This window comes from Dipodomys merriami, unplaced genomic scaffold (genome assembly GCF_024711535.1).
Source record: "Dipodomys merriami isolate MVZ:Mamm:240054 unplaced genomic scaffold, mDipMer1.0.p SCAF_32, whole genome shotgun sequence".
NCBI lineage: Eukaryota > Metazoa > Chordata > Mammalia > Rodentia > Heteromyidae > Dipodomys > Dipodomys merriami.
Genome location: NW_027204715.1, coordinates 4,917,548 through 4,935,527, shown reverse-complemented (window position 1 = coordinate 4,935,527; position 17,980 = coordinate 4,917,548). Strand labels below are relative to the sequence as shown.

At 49.5% G+C, this 17,980-nt stretch overlaps 1 protein-coding gene across 2 annotated transcripts in view; it reads right to left on the bottom strand.

Annotated features, from left to right (window-relative positions):
• Positions 1-615: 615 nt before the first annotated feature.
• The window catches only part of Adcy2 (adenylate cyclase 2), a 340,906-nt gene continuing 323,541 nt past the window's right edge, over positions 616-17,980 (bottom strand). For both annotated transcript variants that reach the window (XM_070042164.1, XM_070042162.1), the window contains exons 23-25: positions 8,812-8,926; positions 4,750-4,874; positions 616-1,433 (exon numbers count right to left, since the gene is read on the bottom strand). In XM_070042164.1, coding sequence (XP_069898265.1) covers positions 1,281-1,433; positions 4,750-4,874; positions 8,812-8,926 — 393 coding nt within the window. In that variant the 3' untranslated portion in view covers positions 616-1,280. The remainder of the gene's footprint in view (positions 1,434-4,749; positions 4,875-8,811; positions 8,927-17,980) is intronic.

The following is a 17,980-nucleotide window of genomic DNA, read 5'->3' as shown; positions in this document are numbered from 1 at the left end:
TGAAGAATGGAAGGAAGGAAGAAAGAGAAAGAAGGGGGAAGGAGGGAAAGAGAAGGGGAGGGGGAAGAAGAAAACCTCAAAACTTTTGAAAATGTATGAGAGAAACTCCCAGGTCTTCTTCTATCATGACTGTGCAGCGCGTCACCATGGGCTGTGCAGCGCGTCACCATGGGCTGTGCACGTGTTCCGTTCTCAGCACAGCGGGCAGCCACTTCTCTCTGATAGCTCAAATTGTTGAGCTGCCAGACTTAAATAGCAGGCTCCAAAGGGTCCTCCTGGGGTTTGGGCATCCCTATCCACAAGGGCTGAGTGGACAGAAGGAGTTCTGTAGAGGGTACAGAAGTTTTACTGTTAAACTATTTTTCCCCTGAAAATATTCTCAAGAGATGGCAAAATTAAAAGCAGCCCAGGAGACGCTCTGAACGTCGCACACACGCACACATCTCCTTCCAGGGAGCAGGGTCCTAATTATCCGCAGCACAAATCGGTGCCAATTTGAATCACTCAGGACAATCTCAACCTCAGAAATAACTATTGCCAGTGGGGAGAAGGCCAGAGCAGAGCACGGGAGACAGCAGGAAGGAAAATCAAAGCCACAGGCACTATAAACCAAAGTACATAAAACTTTTAATGAATTAACCTTACAAAAGACAAATGGCGTCAGACCATGAGACGAGTTTGGTAGAAAACGGGGTTCTAGGCTGTGAGGATGACTTCTGGGGGTGCACGGCTGAGCGGCCGCTGTCAGGAGGCGCAGCCCAGACAGGTGACAAGAGCCGCGGGGCCGGGCGGGGGCCCCTGGGTGAGCACTGGCACGAGACACGAGGGTGGTGGGTGAACAGAGACTCCATGTGTGGCGACAGAACCAACTTAGTCACAAACACTGTGTGTTTAGATATCAGACTAGTGGATGCTTTTGGCGAGCTATCATATTTTCCAGAAAAGAACATGCACCCGGAGATAATATACACACCCCCCAGTTTTATTGCCTTAAGAATTTGTGTTTGCTTCACCTCGCTCCTCCTTGCCAGTTCTTTGAATGCTTTTCTTCTCTGAGCGTTCCTTTTCTCCTTTTGATTAGGAGTAAGCACAGTGCAAGTGGCAGACAATCTAGGCACATGTCAGACACCAACCAGGATGCCACCGGGTCAGGGGAACGAGTCCTCAAAGGTCCCGAGGATCAGACGGCACACACATTGAAACAAGGGACAGAGGTCGCAGTCAGAGCGTGGGAGGCCCTTGCAGAAAGGACTCTCTTCCAGCCCAAAGCTGGAAGTTCCTCAGGAGGCCACGTTGCTCTGGGAAAGGGACCGGGACATCTCTGTGTTTACGAAGTACGTCTTCAGATCGCCCTTGCCTTTCACGTTGATGATTCCGCGACACGTACACGTGTAGCCCAGGGTCTGTAGGATGAGGCTCGTCTCCTCGGTGACCTGCAGGCCAGGTGAACAGACGGAGAATGGCTCAGAACCTAAGTCAGTGGCACCTACCTGAGTACAAGGCTAAAGAGTCCCACAGCTCCATGCTCCAAGACCCAGAATGCCACTCCTGAGAAATGAACAGAAAGAAAGAGCATCCTACTAGAACTGCATGTTTTGGTGTGTGTGTGTGTGTGTGTGTGTGTGTGTGTGTGTGTGTGTGTGTGTGTGTGTGTGTGTGTGTGTGTGTGTGTGTGTGTGTGTGTGTGTGTGTGTGTGTGTGTGTGTGTGTGTGTGTGTGTGTGTGTGTGTGTGTGTGTGTGTCATGTGGCCTGGGAGCTGTCCCTCAGCTCTTCAGCTCAAAGCTAGCACTCTACTACCACTTGAGCCTTGGCACCACTTCTGGCTTTTTCTGCTTATGTGGATTTGAACCCAGGGCCTCATGCATGCAAGGCAAGCACTCTAACACTGAGCCCTACGTTCCCAGCCCCCTGAACATTTTTTAAGGGACAATGATGTTTAGTTCAGTATTGACGTAGCAAAAATCTGGTAACAATTTAAAACAAAACAAAAAAATCCAGTAATTTCCATGGCTAAGAAAACTATGGTGCTACCAGCCATGGGGCAGCGTGCACGAGAAAATAGACTAGTATTTAATCTGGATCCAAGTTATTATGTTAACCTCCTGGGATTATATTCTCATAGAAGAGATGTGCAAGAAAAAATGTAAATCTAAGTAAGGTTGAGGTGCTAGGATTTTGGATGAAATTCACAAATGGTCAATGTCATTTCAGGCCACTAAATGTTACTAATAATAGAATTTTTGGGAAATTCCCGGAGAAGCACAGAATCAACAGATTCATTGCCTTGACTTTCATGGATAAGTCACTTGTGATCGTGACCTAGCGGGTTTATCCTAGCAGTGGCCATGCGCTCAAACCTCTGGTCTTCAAGGTTCACTCATTCTCCTGCACTGCCAACAGATGCCAACAGAGGGCGCATCTCCTCATGTCCTGCCTGGGCTAAGGCTCGGGGACCACATAGTCTGACACTGGCTTCCAGTGAAGCAGCTTCCTGGGGAAAGGCTAGGACCACGCTGAGCTGCTAGGAGCCCTTTGCACAGGCCTTGAGCTGCCCCAGCTGCCACGTGCAGTGCACTCTTAGGGAGCCACGAGCAGGATCCAAGCCCCTCTGCGTGAGCGTTGGCAGAGCGTTCTGTGAGTGACACTCCCTCCAGCAATGCGTGAGGGGCACACGTGTGGTCTTAGGCGGCCCGGGCTACAGAGGCTCAGGAGTCCCCGCCCACACCCAGCCTTCCCCTGGAAGTGTGTGGGTCTTGGGCAGAAAGGGAAGGACTCGGTTTCTCAGAAAGCCCTGCGAACACTGCTTTGAACCAGGTGAGAAGCACACGGGGAGAAGGGGTCTGCACTCTGCACAAAGGCATCAGAGCATGGCTGTCGTGGGGGTCTGTGGTGCTCTGCCGCCTTGGGAGGGCGGATGGCAGGCCTGACGCAGGGCTGGCAGAGCTGGGGGCTGTGGACGATGCGGGGTGGTATAAAACACTTCTGCTTCTAGCACGGACCCTTCCTGGGAAGGGGGGAATCGGCAGGACTGGGCAAAGGCCATGCCAACAGCAAGAAGCCAGTCTTCTCAGCTGAGGAGCTGAGACAGGGCTGGCGGAAGGGAAGACAGCGGCACACAGATGGAGGTAGAAGCACCCTGAAGCCACTGGCCCTGTGTCCAGACATTAGCAGGCCTGGGGAAGCCCGCCCGGGCAATGGGAGGAGGGTCCTCCGCGGTTCTTTGGGCTTTGGAGCTAGAAAACACGTAGGGGTAGAATGCTTTCAACAAAAAGTGTTTCTCAGGCCAGGGAGCAGCTTTGCAATGGTCTTGGCACCACTGTCCAATCTCCCTGGCGTCACACACACGCTGCTCTTGCGCATACACAGAAAGGAAAGGCCGCTGGAGCTGCAGCAAGCACCGCCGTCAGGAGAAGGCCCCGCTGCTGAGCTCAGCACACGCACAGCCTGCAGACATCCTTCACTTCCCACAGGCAAAGACCTGCCTTAGTGCCTCCCCCACCCCAACCGGAGTGCACGGTGAGGGGCAGGGAGTCCATGCGGGCTGTACGGCTGCAGTGCCAGGAGGCCTAGCCACCACAGGCCCTCAGCAACACCAGCGGGGCCTCGGGGGTCAAACCCCACGAGCCAGAATTGCCCAACCATCCCTTAACCTGGGTCCTGGCTAGCTAGGTTCATGAAGAGTCTGGAGGTCTTTGTGCGCTCAGGGCCTGGGAAGCAAGGGTGTCAAGCTCAGCCGGGAGAGCCTGGGAATTTTCATCCCACTGCATTTCCTCATTACCAGTGGCTTCTTGTGTGTGTGTGTGTGTGTGTGTGTGTGCGTGTGTGTGTGTGCGCGTGCGCATGCGTGTGCACTGATCCTGGGGTTTGAACTCAGGGCCTGTGGCTTGCTCAGCTTGCTTGCTTGGTTGGCATTCTACCACACAAACTAGGAAACTAGGTCTGCAGCCTCTGCCAGCCTCCCCTCTCCTCCTGGCTCTCCCTCTCACCCACACCGCTCACTGCCCCACTGCTGCACGGCGGAGTTTCAGCACGCTTCCCGCAACAGATTTTTCCTATGATGGTTTTAGCCATTGTAGCCACTTCTCTCTCGTGGAATGGGATAAGTTCTCTTGTAATTACAGTTGTTTTCACCATGGTGGAAACTGACTGAAGGAGCCAAGGGAATATTCACGCGACATCATTTTATTTTTCTCCAGCTGCAGTTCTATCTCATTGGTTAGTTCTCCCCCCTTTTCTCCTTGAACAGATCCTAGAACTTTCAGGTCTTGTCTCTTCAAATCTAATGGGAGGTTGAAACAATTTTCAGTCAACCTTATGTTTCTCACCCCAATCTTCTGGTCCAGTCCCTCCCCTTCTCAGGGAAGTGGCACTGGGGTGAGCAAGGGCTATGTGCTTTCAGCTCCCGGTCTCTGCGCCAGGTAAACCCTTTCCCAGGTGCGGGGGCAGGAGAAGGGCTAGGGGAGGAGAGTGAGGCCGTGTGCTTCCTGCTGGGGCTGTCACATGGTCCTGCATACAGTTGACTGGGGGGTTGGGAGATCTGGTTGCTCAAGTGCAATAACTTGGGTATTATTAGAGTTCGGTTGCTGTTGCTGTTTTGAGTTACTGCAGAAACTGACGTTTCCCCCAATCAAAAGGTGTAAGTGAATTACAAAGTTTGTGCTTAACATGTAATTAATGATGACCACTGTGATTATTCCCTGCAGTTTGTAAGAGGCCAGGCCTGGCTGAGCTGACCCAGAAGGACTTACCTGGATTTTGTCCAGGACTCCGGTGCTGTCCATCCTGCTGGCCACGTTGACAGTGTTGCCCCAGATATCATACTGCGGCTTCTGGGCACCGATGACACCGGCAATCACAGGTCCGTGGTTAATACCTGCGACACAGCACAGCTGGTATCAAGACCTGGGCTGCAGCAACTGTCCTAAAGACTAAACTGTCACCAGGCCATTCTTCAATCCTTGCTAAGAACACATCCACCCAACGCAGGACACTCTAAAGCCCAGAAAATCCCTCCAGCTTGGGCATCTCTGCACGGCCACAATGTTTAAGTCTGTTCATTTATTTTCCTTCTAGAATGATCTGGACTCCTGTTTACCTATCCATGTATCATCTTTCTCTAATAGCAGAAAACTGGGATGCTTTTAAAATGTAAAAATTAAAACAACTGTTTTGTAGGTCGCTATAAAATCTTAGGTAGGTGGGTTCCAGTGGTTTCATAGATAACACCAACTTATAAATAAAGTTGACCTCTAAATGGTGAGTGGAGTAGACCTATGGCCCTCTATTTACTGTTTTGCTATGGTTGGACTTTTGGGTTGGCTCCAACGTTTTGCCACAATGACAAGCACAATGCCAACGTCCTTAACCACACGAGCAGTGCTTCTGTGCATCATCTTGGTGTCATCTGATAGGACATCCTGATGATGATGTGGGTCACGCGGCTGTTACCCCCTCATTCCAGGTGAGGAATCAGAGGGAGGGCTGTCACAAAGCCACGGGCAGCTCCAGGTCTATGTTCCTACAACTGGAACCGTCTCCACCACCAGCTTCTGGTACACATACATGGCTTTTTCCCACTTACATCTTGTTGTTTTGATGCAATCTCTTTGGACAGTTAATGGAGCTCAAGAAGAATATGGTGGTGGTGATACCCACTTCTAAACTGCTTTGCAGTGGATTCTCCAAGTCTACACTACTGTTAGTGTAAAGAGTTGTCAAGCCAGAAGTGGATGGCTCGAGCCTGTAATTCTAGCTACTCCAGAGGCTAAGATAAAAGGACTGTAATTCAAAGCCAGCTGGGACAGGAAACCTAGGAGGCTCTTATCACCAATTAACCACCAAAAAGCCAAAGTGGAGCTGCTGCTCAAGTGGTAGAACACCAGTCTGAGTGAAAAAGCTAAAGAACAGTGCCCAGACTCTGAGTTCAAGCCCCAGCTAGTATTGGCACCTAAAAAAAAGAATTTGATAGAATTCAAGTTTGGGGATGTTTTTCACTTGAGGACATGACCGGCAGTTAAGGCTGAGGAGCTGGCCTTCCGTGAGGCGGTGGTGTGCAGCATGGTCTCTAGCTCGGAACATCTGCTGGTTTCTGCTGTCGAGACCTTTTCCCCCTTGAAGCTGGGCTCTCCTGTCCCACATGCATTGTGTATAGTTTCTAGAAGCTTCAGGGCTCTAAAGTTACTGCTCACTGTTCTAGCTGGTCTAGTCCTTGCTCTAAGGCATGGTAGAGTTCTTGGAATCTTGATTTATGTGGGATTTTTGTGTTATTCCTCCAGATTGTGGGACATCTCAAGCCACCACTAAGTGGTTGCTCTCAATAACTGTAATCATAAAAACCCATGCTGCGACACGGGTTGGCATGTGAAGAGGGCCCTTGGCATGGGGGACAAAGCTTTAAAAGTCAGGTCGGCGTCTACATGCAGGGACGCCTGAATTTGTATGTAGCCCCATTCGGGAGTGGGTGCTAAATTCTCCTCCTGGGAACACAGTTTAACCACACAATACAAAGAGGATTGTAGAAACCGAGGAACGGAGATACAGTGACCCTTCCCCTCCATTTCCCCTGGGCCCAGGCCCGCATCAGCTCAGCTGTGCTGACTAAAGGGGCATTCCTGAGAGATTCATTTTACTATTATCATTATTCCACAGATTTTAGCCGTGGCCTAAATATTATTCTATACCAGCTTACTAGATGCAAGAGAGGTGCGAAGGACATTCTGCTTTGCTTGTGTGGAGTGCTCAGTAAAATTTACCTCTGCCTGGGACAGAACAATTAATGCACTGCAGCTAGGTCACATGGGTCAGAGTGCCCAGGAGTCGGGGCTGGGCACAGCCTGGGACTGTCTCCCTCACCCAGCAGCTCTCCTGACAATGGTTGCTGACTCCAGCTCAGCCAGCGGCTCCAGAGGTGGAGGAGAGCCCAGGCTGGCGACGCCTGGCCGTGGGCCTCTCCACTCAGTACGAGAGTGAATGTGATTTGTGGTAGAGTGAAACACTAGGTTAGGTATTCAGGGGAACCGTCTACAGGACTGGTAAGCAGGCTGAGAACAGAGATAGCAATTATAAAATGATCGGGACAAAGTAGGCGTTTCAGCCAACACAATGGAAGAAAGTCGTCCACCACTGCGCACATTCACTTGGAAAATCAGGATCTGGATAAGAAAAATATTTGTGGCTGCTGAAGAGTTGTCCTGGGCCTGTGCTGGGGGCGGCGCAAGGCCATCTTGGACCCATCTAGTTATGATGAGAGAGGTCGCTCTGCCATGCAATAAACTTCTATTAAGAGAAGACTGGACATGTGCTCCCAAAGGTTCAGGTGTCCAATCCGGGTCCTCCTTGGTGTGGCAAGGTTTAAGATGTAGAATCATTAAGAGGTGTGTCTCAGTGCAAGCTCATCAAGTCACTGGGGGTGCAGCCCCTGGAAGGGGTCAATGAAGGCAACTCTTAGACTGAGTTCCCTTGAGAGGGGGCCCTTACAGAAGAGCAGGCCTAACCCTTCCAGGTGACCACGCAGCCAGGCACCTTAGACTCAGTGAGTTCCACCCCCTTGAGAGAGGGGGGCCACCCTTCAAGCCTCTAAAATAGTAAACCAAGCACATCATATTCCTTATGATCACCCAGCTTCAGGCAATTTGTTATAGCAACAGGGAAAGGAATGACACACCTAGACTTAGTACAACTGTTTGATGACACCATTTCTTAAGCTGCCAAAACAATCTACAGTACTTTGGACCAAAGTGACACAATGCTGGGGATGGGGGCCTCCCCCCTGCCCCTCCTCCTCAGCCCCAGCCTCCTCCCTTCCGTACTTGGCCCAGTCCTGGTTAAGGTGTGGTGTGCACAGAGCAGGCAGTGTTCAAAGGAAAGAAAATATATATATATATATATATACACACCTGGGGCTGAAAACCAGGAGCGAGTCACATTTGCGAGGCATAAAATCCTCTTGGGTTTTAAAGTTCAGGTTGCATGTACAGCAAAGGAAAAACTAGCTTTACATATCTAGATTTCTTTTTTTTCAAAAAGTTCAAATCCGTAAGTATAAGAATGTTAAAACCATACAGATGGAACCTGTCACAGAACCAGTGTCATGTGGACTTGCAGAGGAAGCAAAATGTGTTGCCAAGAAGACGCTAAGACTGTCAGAGAAGTTCTTACACGTCATGAATGCTGCACGCAATCGAGCACGCATCACAGGGAGCCGTGTGCGACCCTATGGCTTAAATCACACTTCTTTTTTAATGAGAAGTTATAAAAGGCAAGTAATCATGACACATGCTACAAAAGCAACTTCAAAGTTTGTTCGGACTATTAGAAATCAGGAAGTCTATTTTTTTTTTTTTTGCCCCTAAGACTGGAAGAAAAATCTAGAGCCCTATGGATAACATGAGACACAAGTCTGGCAGGGATCTTGGGGGTTAGAACACTGAAATCTGGATGTGTTACAGTAGCAGGTTCTTAGTAACGTCAGTGAAATAATGGAACAACATTCAATCAGTAACACAGGAAATAAGAAGTCCAGGACTCTGGCTGGACACACGTGAGCTACAGAGACTGAGCTCCAACCACCTTCCACCAGATAAACAGGCCATGCTTATGATGTGGGTCCAACCAAAAGAACTAATTTCCCCCCTTCCCCCCCAGTTTACACAGATGAACTTAGAGGCTCATCGAATCCCTCAGTCTGTCCACCTGGAACTCGGTCCTGCTACCCTACAGATGGAGTTATAACCGCGGCTACGGACCATTCTCAGTTCCTGGACTCCCTTCTCTGTTCCATGCCCAAGCCCAGACCACCTTGCCCCACGTACCCACTCGCAGCTTGAAGTCATTGAAGGAGTGCTTGTTGATGGCATCCAGTTTTGCCACCAGGGCGAACGCGAACTCCACCATGGTGCCTATGTGCATGTACTGCCGATCTGGCTCCTGGAAGAGAGGAAACCCACATGGACTGGGTGAGAGACACGGACAGGAAGAGACTCTCCATCGTGGATCTGTGCCCAAGCCCAAAGGGAAGGCTCGCAGGCCATAAGATGTTTTGGAAGAATTAAGTCTCATCTGGAGGACACGTGTGTCTGAGCCCGTTATTAGCGTGTTCAGGTGGAGGTGCCACGTGGCACACTGGCTTGCTTGTGACGCCTGCACGGTTTTCCCCAGAAAATGAGCGCTATCTCTGAGCCCTGGCTGCTCACTCAGGGTGTCTGCCCTCGTCACCCAGTGCTGGCCTTTGTCTGTTGATCCCTGTGGACTGTACCACCTTACCCCTGGCTTCTAGCAGGGACTGACCAATGGGAACTCCAGGAAAGACAGGAGAGGAGAGCCTTTGTCCCCGCCCACTGCCGGCTTTTTACCATGGTTGGTTCCCACCATTATGACTGAGGCTTCCTGCCTCTGGTGTCAGATGTCTTGTCCCCTGAAATTCTGCTAATGCTCCCCCCCTCCAGCTATTGCTTTTCAGGTCTCCAGGAGGAAAATGCTGGGGCCTGGAGGAGGACTCTCACTCCAGCCCTATGTGAAGCCATAACCCAGTTCCTGAATGTGACCATGGCACAGTGGGGAATGCCTTCTAAGAGGTCATTCCCAGAGGTCACTGGGGACATCCCTAACGCAGCAGGACTGGGGTCCCCTGTAAGAAGGGAAGACGAAGAGACAGGCATGCACAGAAGGGTGGACACATGAGGGCCCAAGAAGTGCCAGCTACAGGCCAAAGAAAGAGGAAAACCAAGCCTGTGGACACATGGATCTCCTGGCAGCCAGAGCTGTGAGGCATGCGTGCTGCTGGCCGATGCCTTGTCAGGCAGCCCTCAGAGTAACACAGGGGTAGCCGCGGCCTGCTTTGACTCATCCCTGAGTATCTTATAATTCCATGGGACACAAGTTATTAAACTGAAGGAGAGAATTCCAAAGTTTCCAAATGAATGAGAATTCATGTCTATTTACAAGTTTATATTTAACATCCCTTAACTAATTTATAGTTACCATTACTTTGCAAAGTCTATTATATTTACGTTCAAACTTTATCTTTTGTTAATTTCTATGTTTTAAAATAGATTCTCTAACACATACACAAGTGTGTGTGTATATATAAGTGTGTGTGTGTGTGTGTATATATATATATATATATATATATATATATATATATGATTCATACGATGCATTATTCACATGCTCTGGATGTTACCACTCCTCTGATACTTAGTGATAGATAGCCACAACACAGTGTGGAGGTTCGTCTGGGTATCAAAAGGTCTGGTGAGGTGAAAGCAGCCCGAGCCTGCTAGGTCCCTGTGGCCTGAGTAAGGACATCTTTTTTTAGCTCTGTAATCAAAGCTTCTGCACTCTGTCTGGCTCACTAGTTTGTGAGCTCCCCTGGGGAAGAGTCTGAGCTCTATTAATCTGTGTTGCCACAGGAGAATAAGGTCTCTGACACACAAAAACGTCATTGATGTCTGCTGAGTGACCACACTTAGGCTGACCTTGGAGTAACCAGGAAGAAATGGGCGGGGAGGGGTCACAGGAGCGCGGATCAGGTTTGGTGGAAGACGGACACGGGGGGAGGATAGCTAAAGCGCCCACAGAAGATGGCAGGCTTCGAGGGAAGGACGGGAATCAGGCTTAAAGGGACAGACTGGGAACACAGGCTGCCCTTGGCTGAGACACACGAGAGTCAGACCCTAGGAGTCATTGAGAGAAATCAGGAGCAAGAAACTGAGGGCTTGCACATATCAAGCAGAGCCTTCCGGGGTGTTTTTTATTTGTGGGGGGGTCTGGTGCTGTACCTCTGAGCCACCCCTTCAACAGCTGTTCTTACTGGTTATGTTCAGGGTACAGTCTCTTTTCTTGCTCCAGACATGACCCTGAGCAGTCTGCTTTAGACTCTGATGCGTCTGCCATCCTGTCCAGATTCCCCCTGTGGACAGTCTTTTGGTCTTTTCTACCCCGGTGGTCTGGAAGCTGGGGTGCCCTCATTTCAGCCTCTCATACAAGTTGGGATGGCATGCCCCACTGCACCCAGCAATGAGTTGAAAGAGGTTTTGCTGACATTTCTTCCAGGGCTGCCCTCAAACCATGATCTCCCTATTCTGGGCTTCCTAAATTGCTAGGATTCCAGACATGGACGACCAGCTCCCATCTGTGGTGAGAGTTTAATTCTGTTAAGGCTCCAAAAAGAGCTCAATCAAAGGATCAAGAAAAATATCTTAGGGCAGAAGCAAGTCTGGGTGACTTTGGATCAACTTTCACAGAGGAAGAAGAATAAAATCAGCCCCAGGCTGCTTCCTAAGGGCGATAGAGGGAGAAAAAGAGACAGTGGACTGTTACCTTACACATGGAAGGTAATAGGAAGGTGGGGACAGTCGGCAGCTAAGACAATATGGGCAATGGTGGCAAGGCTTCCTCATGTCATTGAGAATGAAAGCAGAGGATTCTTGGCCTTGGCACGGCTGTCATTTGTACTGGATAATCCTTGCACTGGGGCCATTTTGAGTATCACAAGGTGTCTAGTGCCACCCTTGGCCGCTACCTACTAAAGATGATGGGTATCTTTCACCTCTATTGGTGATGACAAAAAATAGCTCCGGATGCTGACAAATGTCTAGGTGGAAATTGAAGGAAAATGAGGAAGACCTGCATTAAATAATATAAATGAGAATGGACAAGAGGAGTTCAATTTCCCATTGAAATAGAAAGATTTCTTCATGCCTCTGGTGAATGATAGCTTTCTAGAACACTATTTTAGTAAATCTTTTTTTTTTTTTTTTTGGGTCCGGTCGTGGGGCCTGAACTCTGGGCCTGGGCGCTGTCCCTCAGCTCTTCAGCTCAAGGCTAGCACTCTATCACTTGAGCCACAGCGCCACTTCCAGCTTTTTTTTTTCCTGCTTATGTGGTGCTGAGGAATCGAACCCAGGGCCTCAAGCATGCAAGGCAAGTGCTCTACCACTGAGCCACCTTCCCAGTCCTATTTTAGTAAATCTTAACCCCCTAAAACTCATGAGAGAAAAACCAAATGATATCAATTGGAACTAAGGAGCAGAAAGTATTATGCTTCCTGCCTTTGGTGGAAAGGCAGTGTCATTTCTTAAGAACTGCAAGCTTTCTCCCATAGGCTTCTAATACCTTCCGTCTTACCACCTTTGGGGACCAGAGCCCACAGCAGCCTAGGAGAACACACTCCTGAACAGGAAGTCCAAACGGGCAGCCCAACACAAAGAATCTCACAGGACAAAGATCACCAGTGTGTGTCCAGCAAGGAGGTCATTGGGGAGGGAAAAATCACTTGTGTTAAACCAAGGAGCAGCACCTAAGCTCTTCTCCTTGAAACATTATGGGCCAACCTGCCTTCAGGGAGCAGTCGAAGTCCCTCAGCAGCATGGAGGGACTGAGTTCTGGGAGGAGGCTGAAATCCAATGTGAATACCTCACCTGGGCTTCGGAACCCCTCAGGGAACATGTGTGCCATCTCTGGATGTACCCAGTTCATTTTGAAAAGGTCCTAATAACTGAGCTCTCGCTACATATGCGATGGCAGCAGGAGGCATTTCCCCCAAGACTCAAATAATTTCTGCCTGGTCTCTGCACACATTTCCAGAGACACAGAAAGATGACTGCCTGTGTTGGGAGTTTCACCAACCAGGAAGATGGCTCAAAGTAGATGCGTGTTTGCTGAGATTCATTTAAAATCCAAGCGGTGGGAGATTAACATCAGCATGACCTTGCTCTCCCTGCTTCCTTCCATCTGCCAGGCACCTGTAGCTGGCTGCCATTGTGCTCTGTGTTGGAAATTTTCTGGAGTTCACATTCTACTTGCTTGATATGGCAGGATCCCAACAATATGACCTAGCCAGGTCCCCCCATGGGGGGGGGGGGAAGGGATTCCAGGAGATCTGAGATCTCTCAGTTCTCAGGGGGCCCTCCACCCTTCCAGGTGAGCAGCTGCCAGCCGCTGACCCTCAGCCCCGGTGTCTAGCTAAATTAGGCCCTGCCAAGCTGGGACAGAGCTGCTTAGCTTCCCTGGACATTGTAAAATGGGGCAGTTACATCCACCTCAGAGGCATGGACATGATTATAGGAACTGGTCTAAATCGTGGTGTTTTGGATTTCTCTAATTTTCTTTGCAGTAGTGTCCTCCCTGCCTGATGGGGGCAGTGTCTAGGAGAGAGAGGGTGTCAGTCAGCTGCTGTGGCTGTGACAAAAGACCCAGGATAACTCAAGAGGAGGTTCAGAGGATTCACGTGACCCTTTGGACCTTTGGATGTGATGTGTGGCAGAACTTCATGGCTGGAAAGAAAGGGCTGGCTTCTGATGGACTCACTTCCTGATTTCATGAGCATCCACCTCCTCTCAGGAGTGCCTGCTGCTGGGACCACGCCTTTGTACTAGCAGGGAAGGGCCTGAGCACCTGGCTGTGCTTTCTGTATTTCCCTCCAGGGGGCATCCCACACGGATACGTGACCTCTGCCTGGGACTGCAGCCGTCCTTGAGTGTCTGAGTATACTGTGAGGAAGGGTGCCTTATTTTTTTTTTCACTTTTCAGTTTCCTGTAAACAGCATGGAAGCACAAAGAAATTTCTGTCTGATATTGACACTTCATGGTAGCTTTGGCACTTGTACAAGAATGTGCAGCCCTGGGACCTCGCTTTGATTTCAGCAGAGAACTAAAGGACTCCCTGTTCTTACCGGTATAGGGAAGGGCCACACCGGTTTCCAGGAGCCCTTTCAGCCTTTCGCTCTTAGGAAGCTAGCAGGAATGAGGAGGAGACACCCAGCTTCCTCATCTGCCTTCTGAATTCTGCCGTTGTGCCAGGCACTGGGTGTGCTTTGCCTGTGCCGATGAACTCACTACCTCTCATGCAGGGGACATGGATTGTGGTATTCACACAATCTCCAAGGGGGACCCAAGGGGTGCTGGGGGACCCAGGCCTGGGGCTTGTTTGCAGACAAATATATGTATTTTCAACAATGTGTAAATAAGTATTTTAAAATAAAACAAGTACAGATAAACCATGACACAAAAGTTTCTAAAATCATAATAAGCAATAATGCTCATAGCTTGATAAAGAACCTTCTGCTTCCTCTTCCATTCTGCTCATCCCTCCCCTGACTCCTGGCACGGCCTTCCCAATCCTCCCTGGAAAGCGACTTTACACTATTTGCATCCATGAATAAAAGCTTCAAGGTTGGCTTATTATGCATGCGAGCATCATGGTTTGAATGAAAGGTTTCATGGAAGCATTTTGGTTTTGACTTTTAACTTCTTGGTCAAGTTTGTTTGGAACTGATTAGAGCTATTCAAGTCATTGCTATAATCGGTGATAATCTTATTGGCTGGTGAGGGGGTTAAGGAGGGACTTCCTCTGCTCAGAGGCTGAGCAAGGATCTGAGGGCCTCACAGAGGCTGAAGTAATGGAAATTGGGGGCTCTCTGGTAAACTGGAGGGGAGTTTGCCAAGGCCAAATGGAGCTACTGCTGCTACTCTAGCTGGTGGTTAACCTCAGGAATGAATATCAGGTAGATTATTTCATTAATTGCATGAAAATGGCCACTTTTCAGTTTTTATAAACATAATACACAGCCAGGCACCAGTGGCTCATGCCTGTAATCCTAGCTTCTCAGGCGGCTGAGATCTCAGGGTCCTGGTTTAAAGCCAGCTCAGATAAAAACGTCCAATTAACTACAAAGAAGCAAGATCTGGGTAGCTCACATGGTAGAGTGCTAGCCTTGAGTGACACAGCTTAGGGACAGCTCCCAGGCCCTGAGTTCAAGCCTCAGGACTAGGACAAAAGCAAAACCAAAAATAACACATAATACTGTGCAGGTCAAAAAAATAGACCTGTAGCCACCAGTCTACTATATTGTTGTGTGAAATCTAAAGGCCAGGAAAATGAAAGAGCTGGTGGGGAAAGCCTTCAGCGCTCAGAAAAGAGTGAGGTCCTGAGGGTGAAAGGAAGGGTCTGTGAGGTGGGAGAACCTCTCTGTACCCACGGCTGGATTCCATCCTGGATGAAGCCAGAGTGGATGCAAGCCTGCTCTCAATGCCAAGAAGCCTGCTTCTTTGAAAAGCAATGGTTGCTTCCTACATGGAATGCTATCTTTCAGTCCCATCGTCTTTATACTTAAAATTAGAATCTACTGTTACAGCCAAAAAATACGGCTGAGCAGAGTCAGGTGCAGAAGCACTGTCCTGACAGAGTTAATGTGTCGCCCAGGCACGCAGAAAATGCCAGTGAAAGGTGCCTCAGAGCTAACTTTGAGAAAGTTGCAATCTGAAAATTTTTGTCTCCTTTTGGATGTAAGTAAATTCCATTAATTTTCTGGAAATTCTATGTATTTTTCAGATTGAATGTCTTCTATGGTCAAAGGAAAGATTTGATTTTGTTGATCAATCGAGAAACAAAGTCTGAAGCTCATCTCAGGTGGGTTACAAAAAGAAAAAGTGACATTCATCTCTTAGGAAAGTTCCTAAAAATAGTAATAACATTTGTCAAGCACGCTCTCTTCACATCAAATGTGATGAACTTTACTTTCAGAAACTTTCATTGCACTTAAAGAAGACTTTGCCAAGACTCTCTCTCGACACTGTAATCACAAATAGCTCACATTGCGTAGGCCTTCCCATAGAACTATGATGACATGTATCTCATTTCTGTCAGCAGCCATTATCCCTGTTCTATTGGACACGCAATGGCATCGATATGCAAAACAAATATAAACCTCCACCGTACTATTACTGCTAGCAACTTTATTGCCTACTGAGACTATGGAGTCTGTTAAATATTTTGAACATGAAGTCCCAATGGCTTTAGGAAACGAGATGCATGATCATTGCTATAAACATGAAACTGAGATGCAGAAAACCTGCAAAAAATAATGACAGTCTCATGCTACTTTGAAAGTCATGTTCTTTTTAATCTCCCCCTGAAAACTATGACTGATTCTTCCCATTCTTGGGCACAGGGCTGAGGATGGCAGGAAGGGAGGGTGGTGGGTGGATGGGGGGGGGGGTGGACCGGTGAGAAGAGGAGAAGGCAAGGCAGAACCAGAGGCCACCTGAGGAGTTCCACATAGACAGCAGAGCTCCCAGACCTGTAGTTCCACAGCCCTGTCCTACAGCTCTTGCTCTTCAGGACCACCTTGGGCAAGTTATGCTTCTTCAGAAAAGGTTCAGAGCCTTTGTTACCCAACTGCTAGGCTTGTGATAAAGGTGGAAAAAGCAGAAGGTGCTGACATCTCACACCTGTAATCCTAGCTACTCTGGAGGCTGAGATCCGAGGACCACATTTGGAGCCAGCCCAGGCAGGAAAGTCTGTGAGACCCTTATCTCCAATAAACTACTCAGAAAAAGCCAGAAGTGGTGCTGTGGTTCAAGTGGTGGAGCTCTAGCCTTGAGCAAAACAAGTTCAGGGGCAGAGTCCAGGCCCTGAGTTGAGTTCAAGCCCCAGGGCTGGCAAAAAGGGAAAAGAAAAAAGAGAGAGAGAAAAAAAGAGCAGTTAGTCAGGGAAACAAAAGAAAAGTGAGGGTGTGTTTGGGTGGAGCAGGTTACTAATGCAGAGGGAAAGAAGCAAACCCAGGCAGAGAGCAGAGCCAGATAGAGGTGGGTGGATGTCACCAGTCACCCACAGAACCAGTGTGTGTGATGGCTCCAGTCAGGCCCTTGCTGGGGATGTCAGGGGACAATAGGTAAGACTGTAACCTACACAATGACTGAACAGCACCTCCCCCTCCCCACACACACACACACACACACACACACACACACACACACACACACACACAGCTCCCAAGTGAACTGAAATTGAGATGCATCACAGAAGCAGGAGAGGAAGAAGGGTGATCTGGACACAAGAATGCAGGTGTGGCACAGCTCTCCAGGGTGGGCACAGGAAGCTTCGTAGGAAGCCGTGGCTCTGCTCATAGCTGAGATCTGCAGAGGGTCTTCTGCAGTTCAGTGCATGTCAGAATGACCTGAGGAACATAGTCAGAATGGGGACTCCTGTCCCACTCAGTGGGTATAGGGTTTCCATGCACATGGCCACTAACTCACACCACCAGAGGTGCCTGTAGGTGGTGGGAGGACCAGGGGTGGAGCGAACAGGAGGAGGGCAGGAAGTCACAGGCCGTGTTAAGGTTGGGACGCGTAGGGAGAGATGGGCAGTCGGCAGGAGCCGGAGGCTCATTATCAGAGCTTATTTGGAGAGTTGGGAGGACGAGTGGAAGAGAAGGGACTGTGAGAAAAGCTGTGCCTGCAGGGAGCTGGGAGTGAGAGCCACGGTGGCTCAGTGACCCGGCCGGCAATGACGATGGTCAGCGGGGTCACAGAGCGGAGGAGATGGAAAAGGTGTCAAGTACAACCCTGATGCCGTGGATGGCGTGGGGAAGACCATGACAACTCCCTATATAGGAGAAGGGCAGCCATGGGAAGTGTCTAGGAGCTGAGCCAGGAGAGGATGTCCAGGGAACATTGACATCCAGCGGTGTCAGAGGCCACAGGTCAGATATGGAGGCTGACTGCCTGGAGCAGGCAATCAGAGTGGGATTTGGGGATCTCTACTGCCTGGAGAGGCAGGCAGGGCCATGGGCAGGCCTCCACGTGGGACTGGGAGGTGGGAGAGAAAAGCCCTGGGACTTGTCTTGAACATCCAGGAGAGTCTGGTGTGGACAAGCAGGTGGACTCTGTGGGCCAGAGAGAAGGTAGGCAATGGGTCTGCCCACCCTGCCAGACGTGAGAAGTTAGACATGAAATGCTGCAGGTGGCCTTCCACAGGGGGACTGGCTGCTTGGGGTGTGGCAAAGTGAGGTCCGCATGTCTAGAAGGAGACTTTAGGCTTCTGGGAGCTCATCAATCTTTTTTTTACCCCCCGGTCATGGGTCTTGAACTCTGGACCTGGGCGCTGTCGTTCAGCTTTTCAGCTCAAGGTGAGCCACTTGAGCCACAGTCCCATTTCCAGTTTTCTGGTGGTTTACTGGGGATAAGAGTCTCATGGAC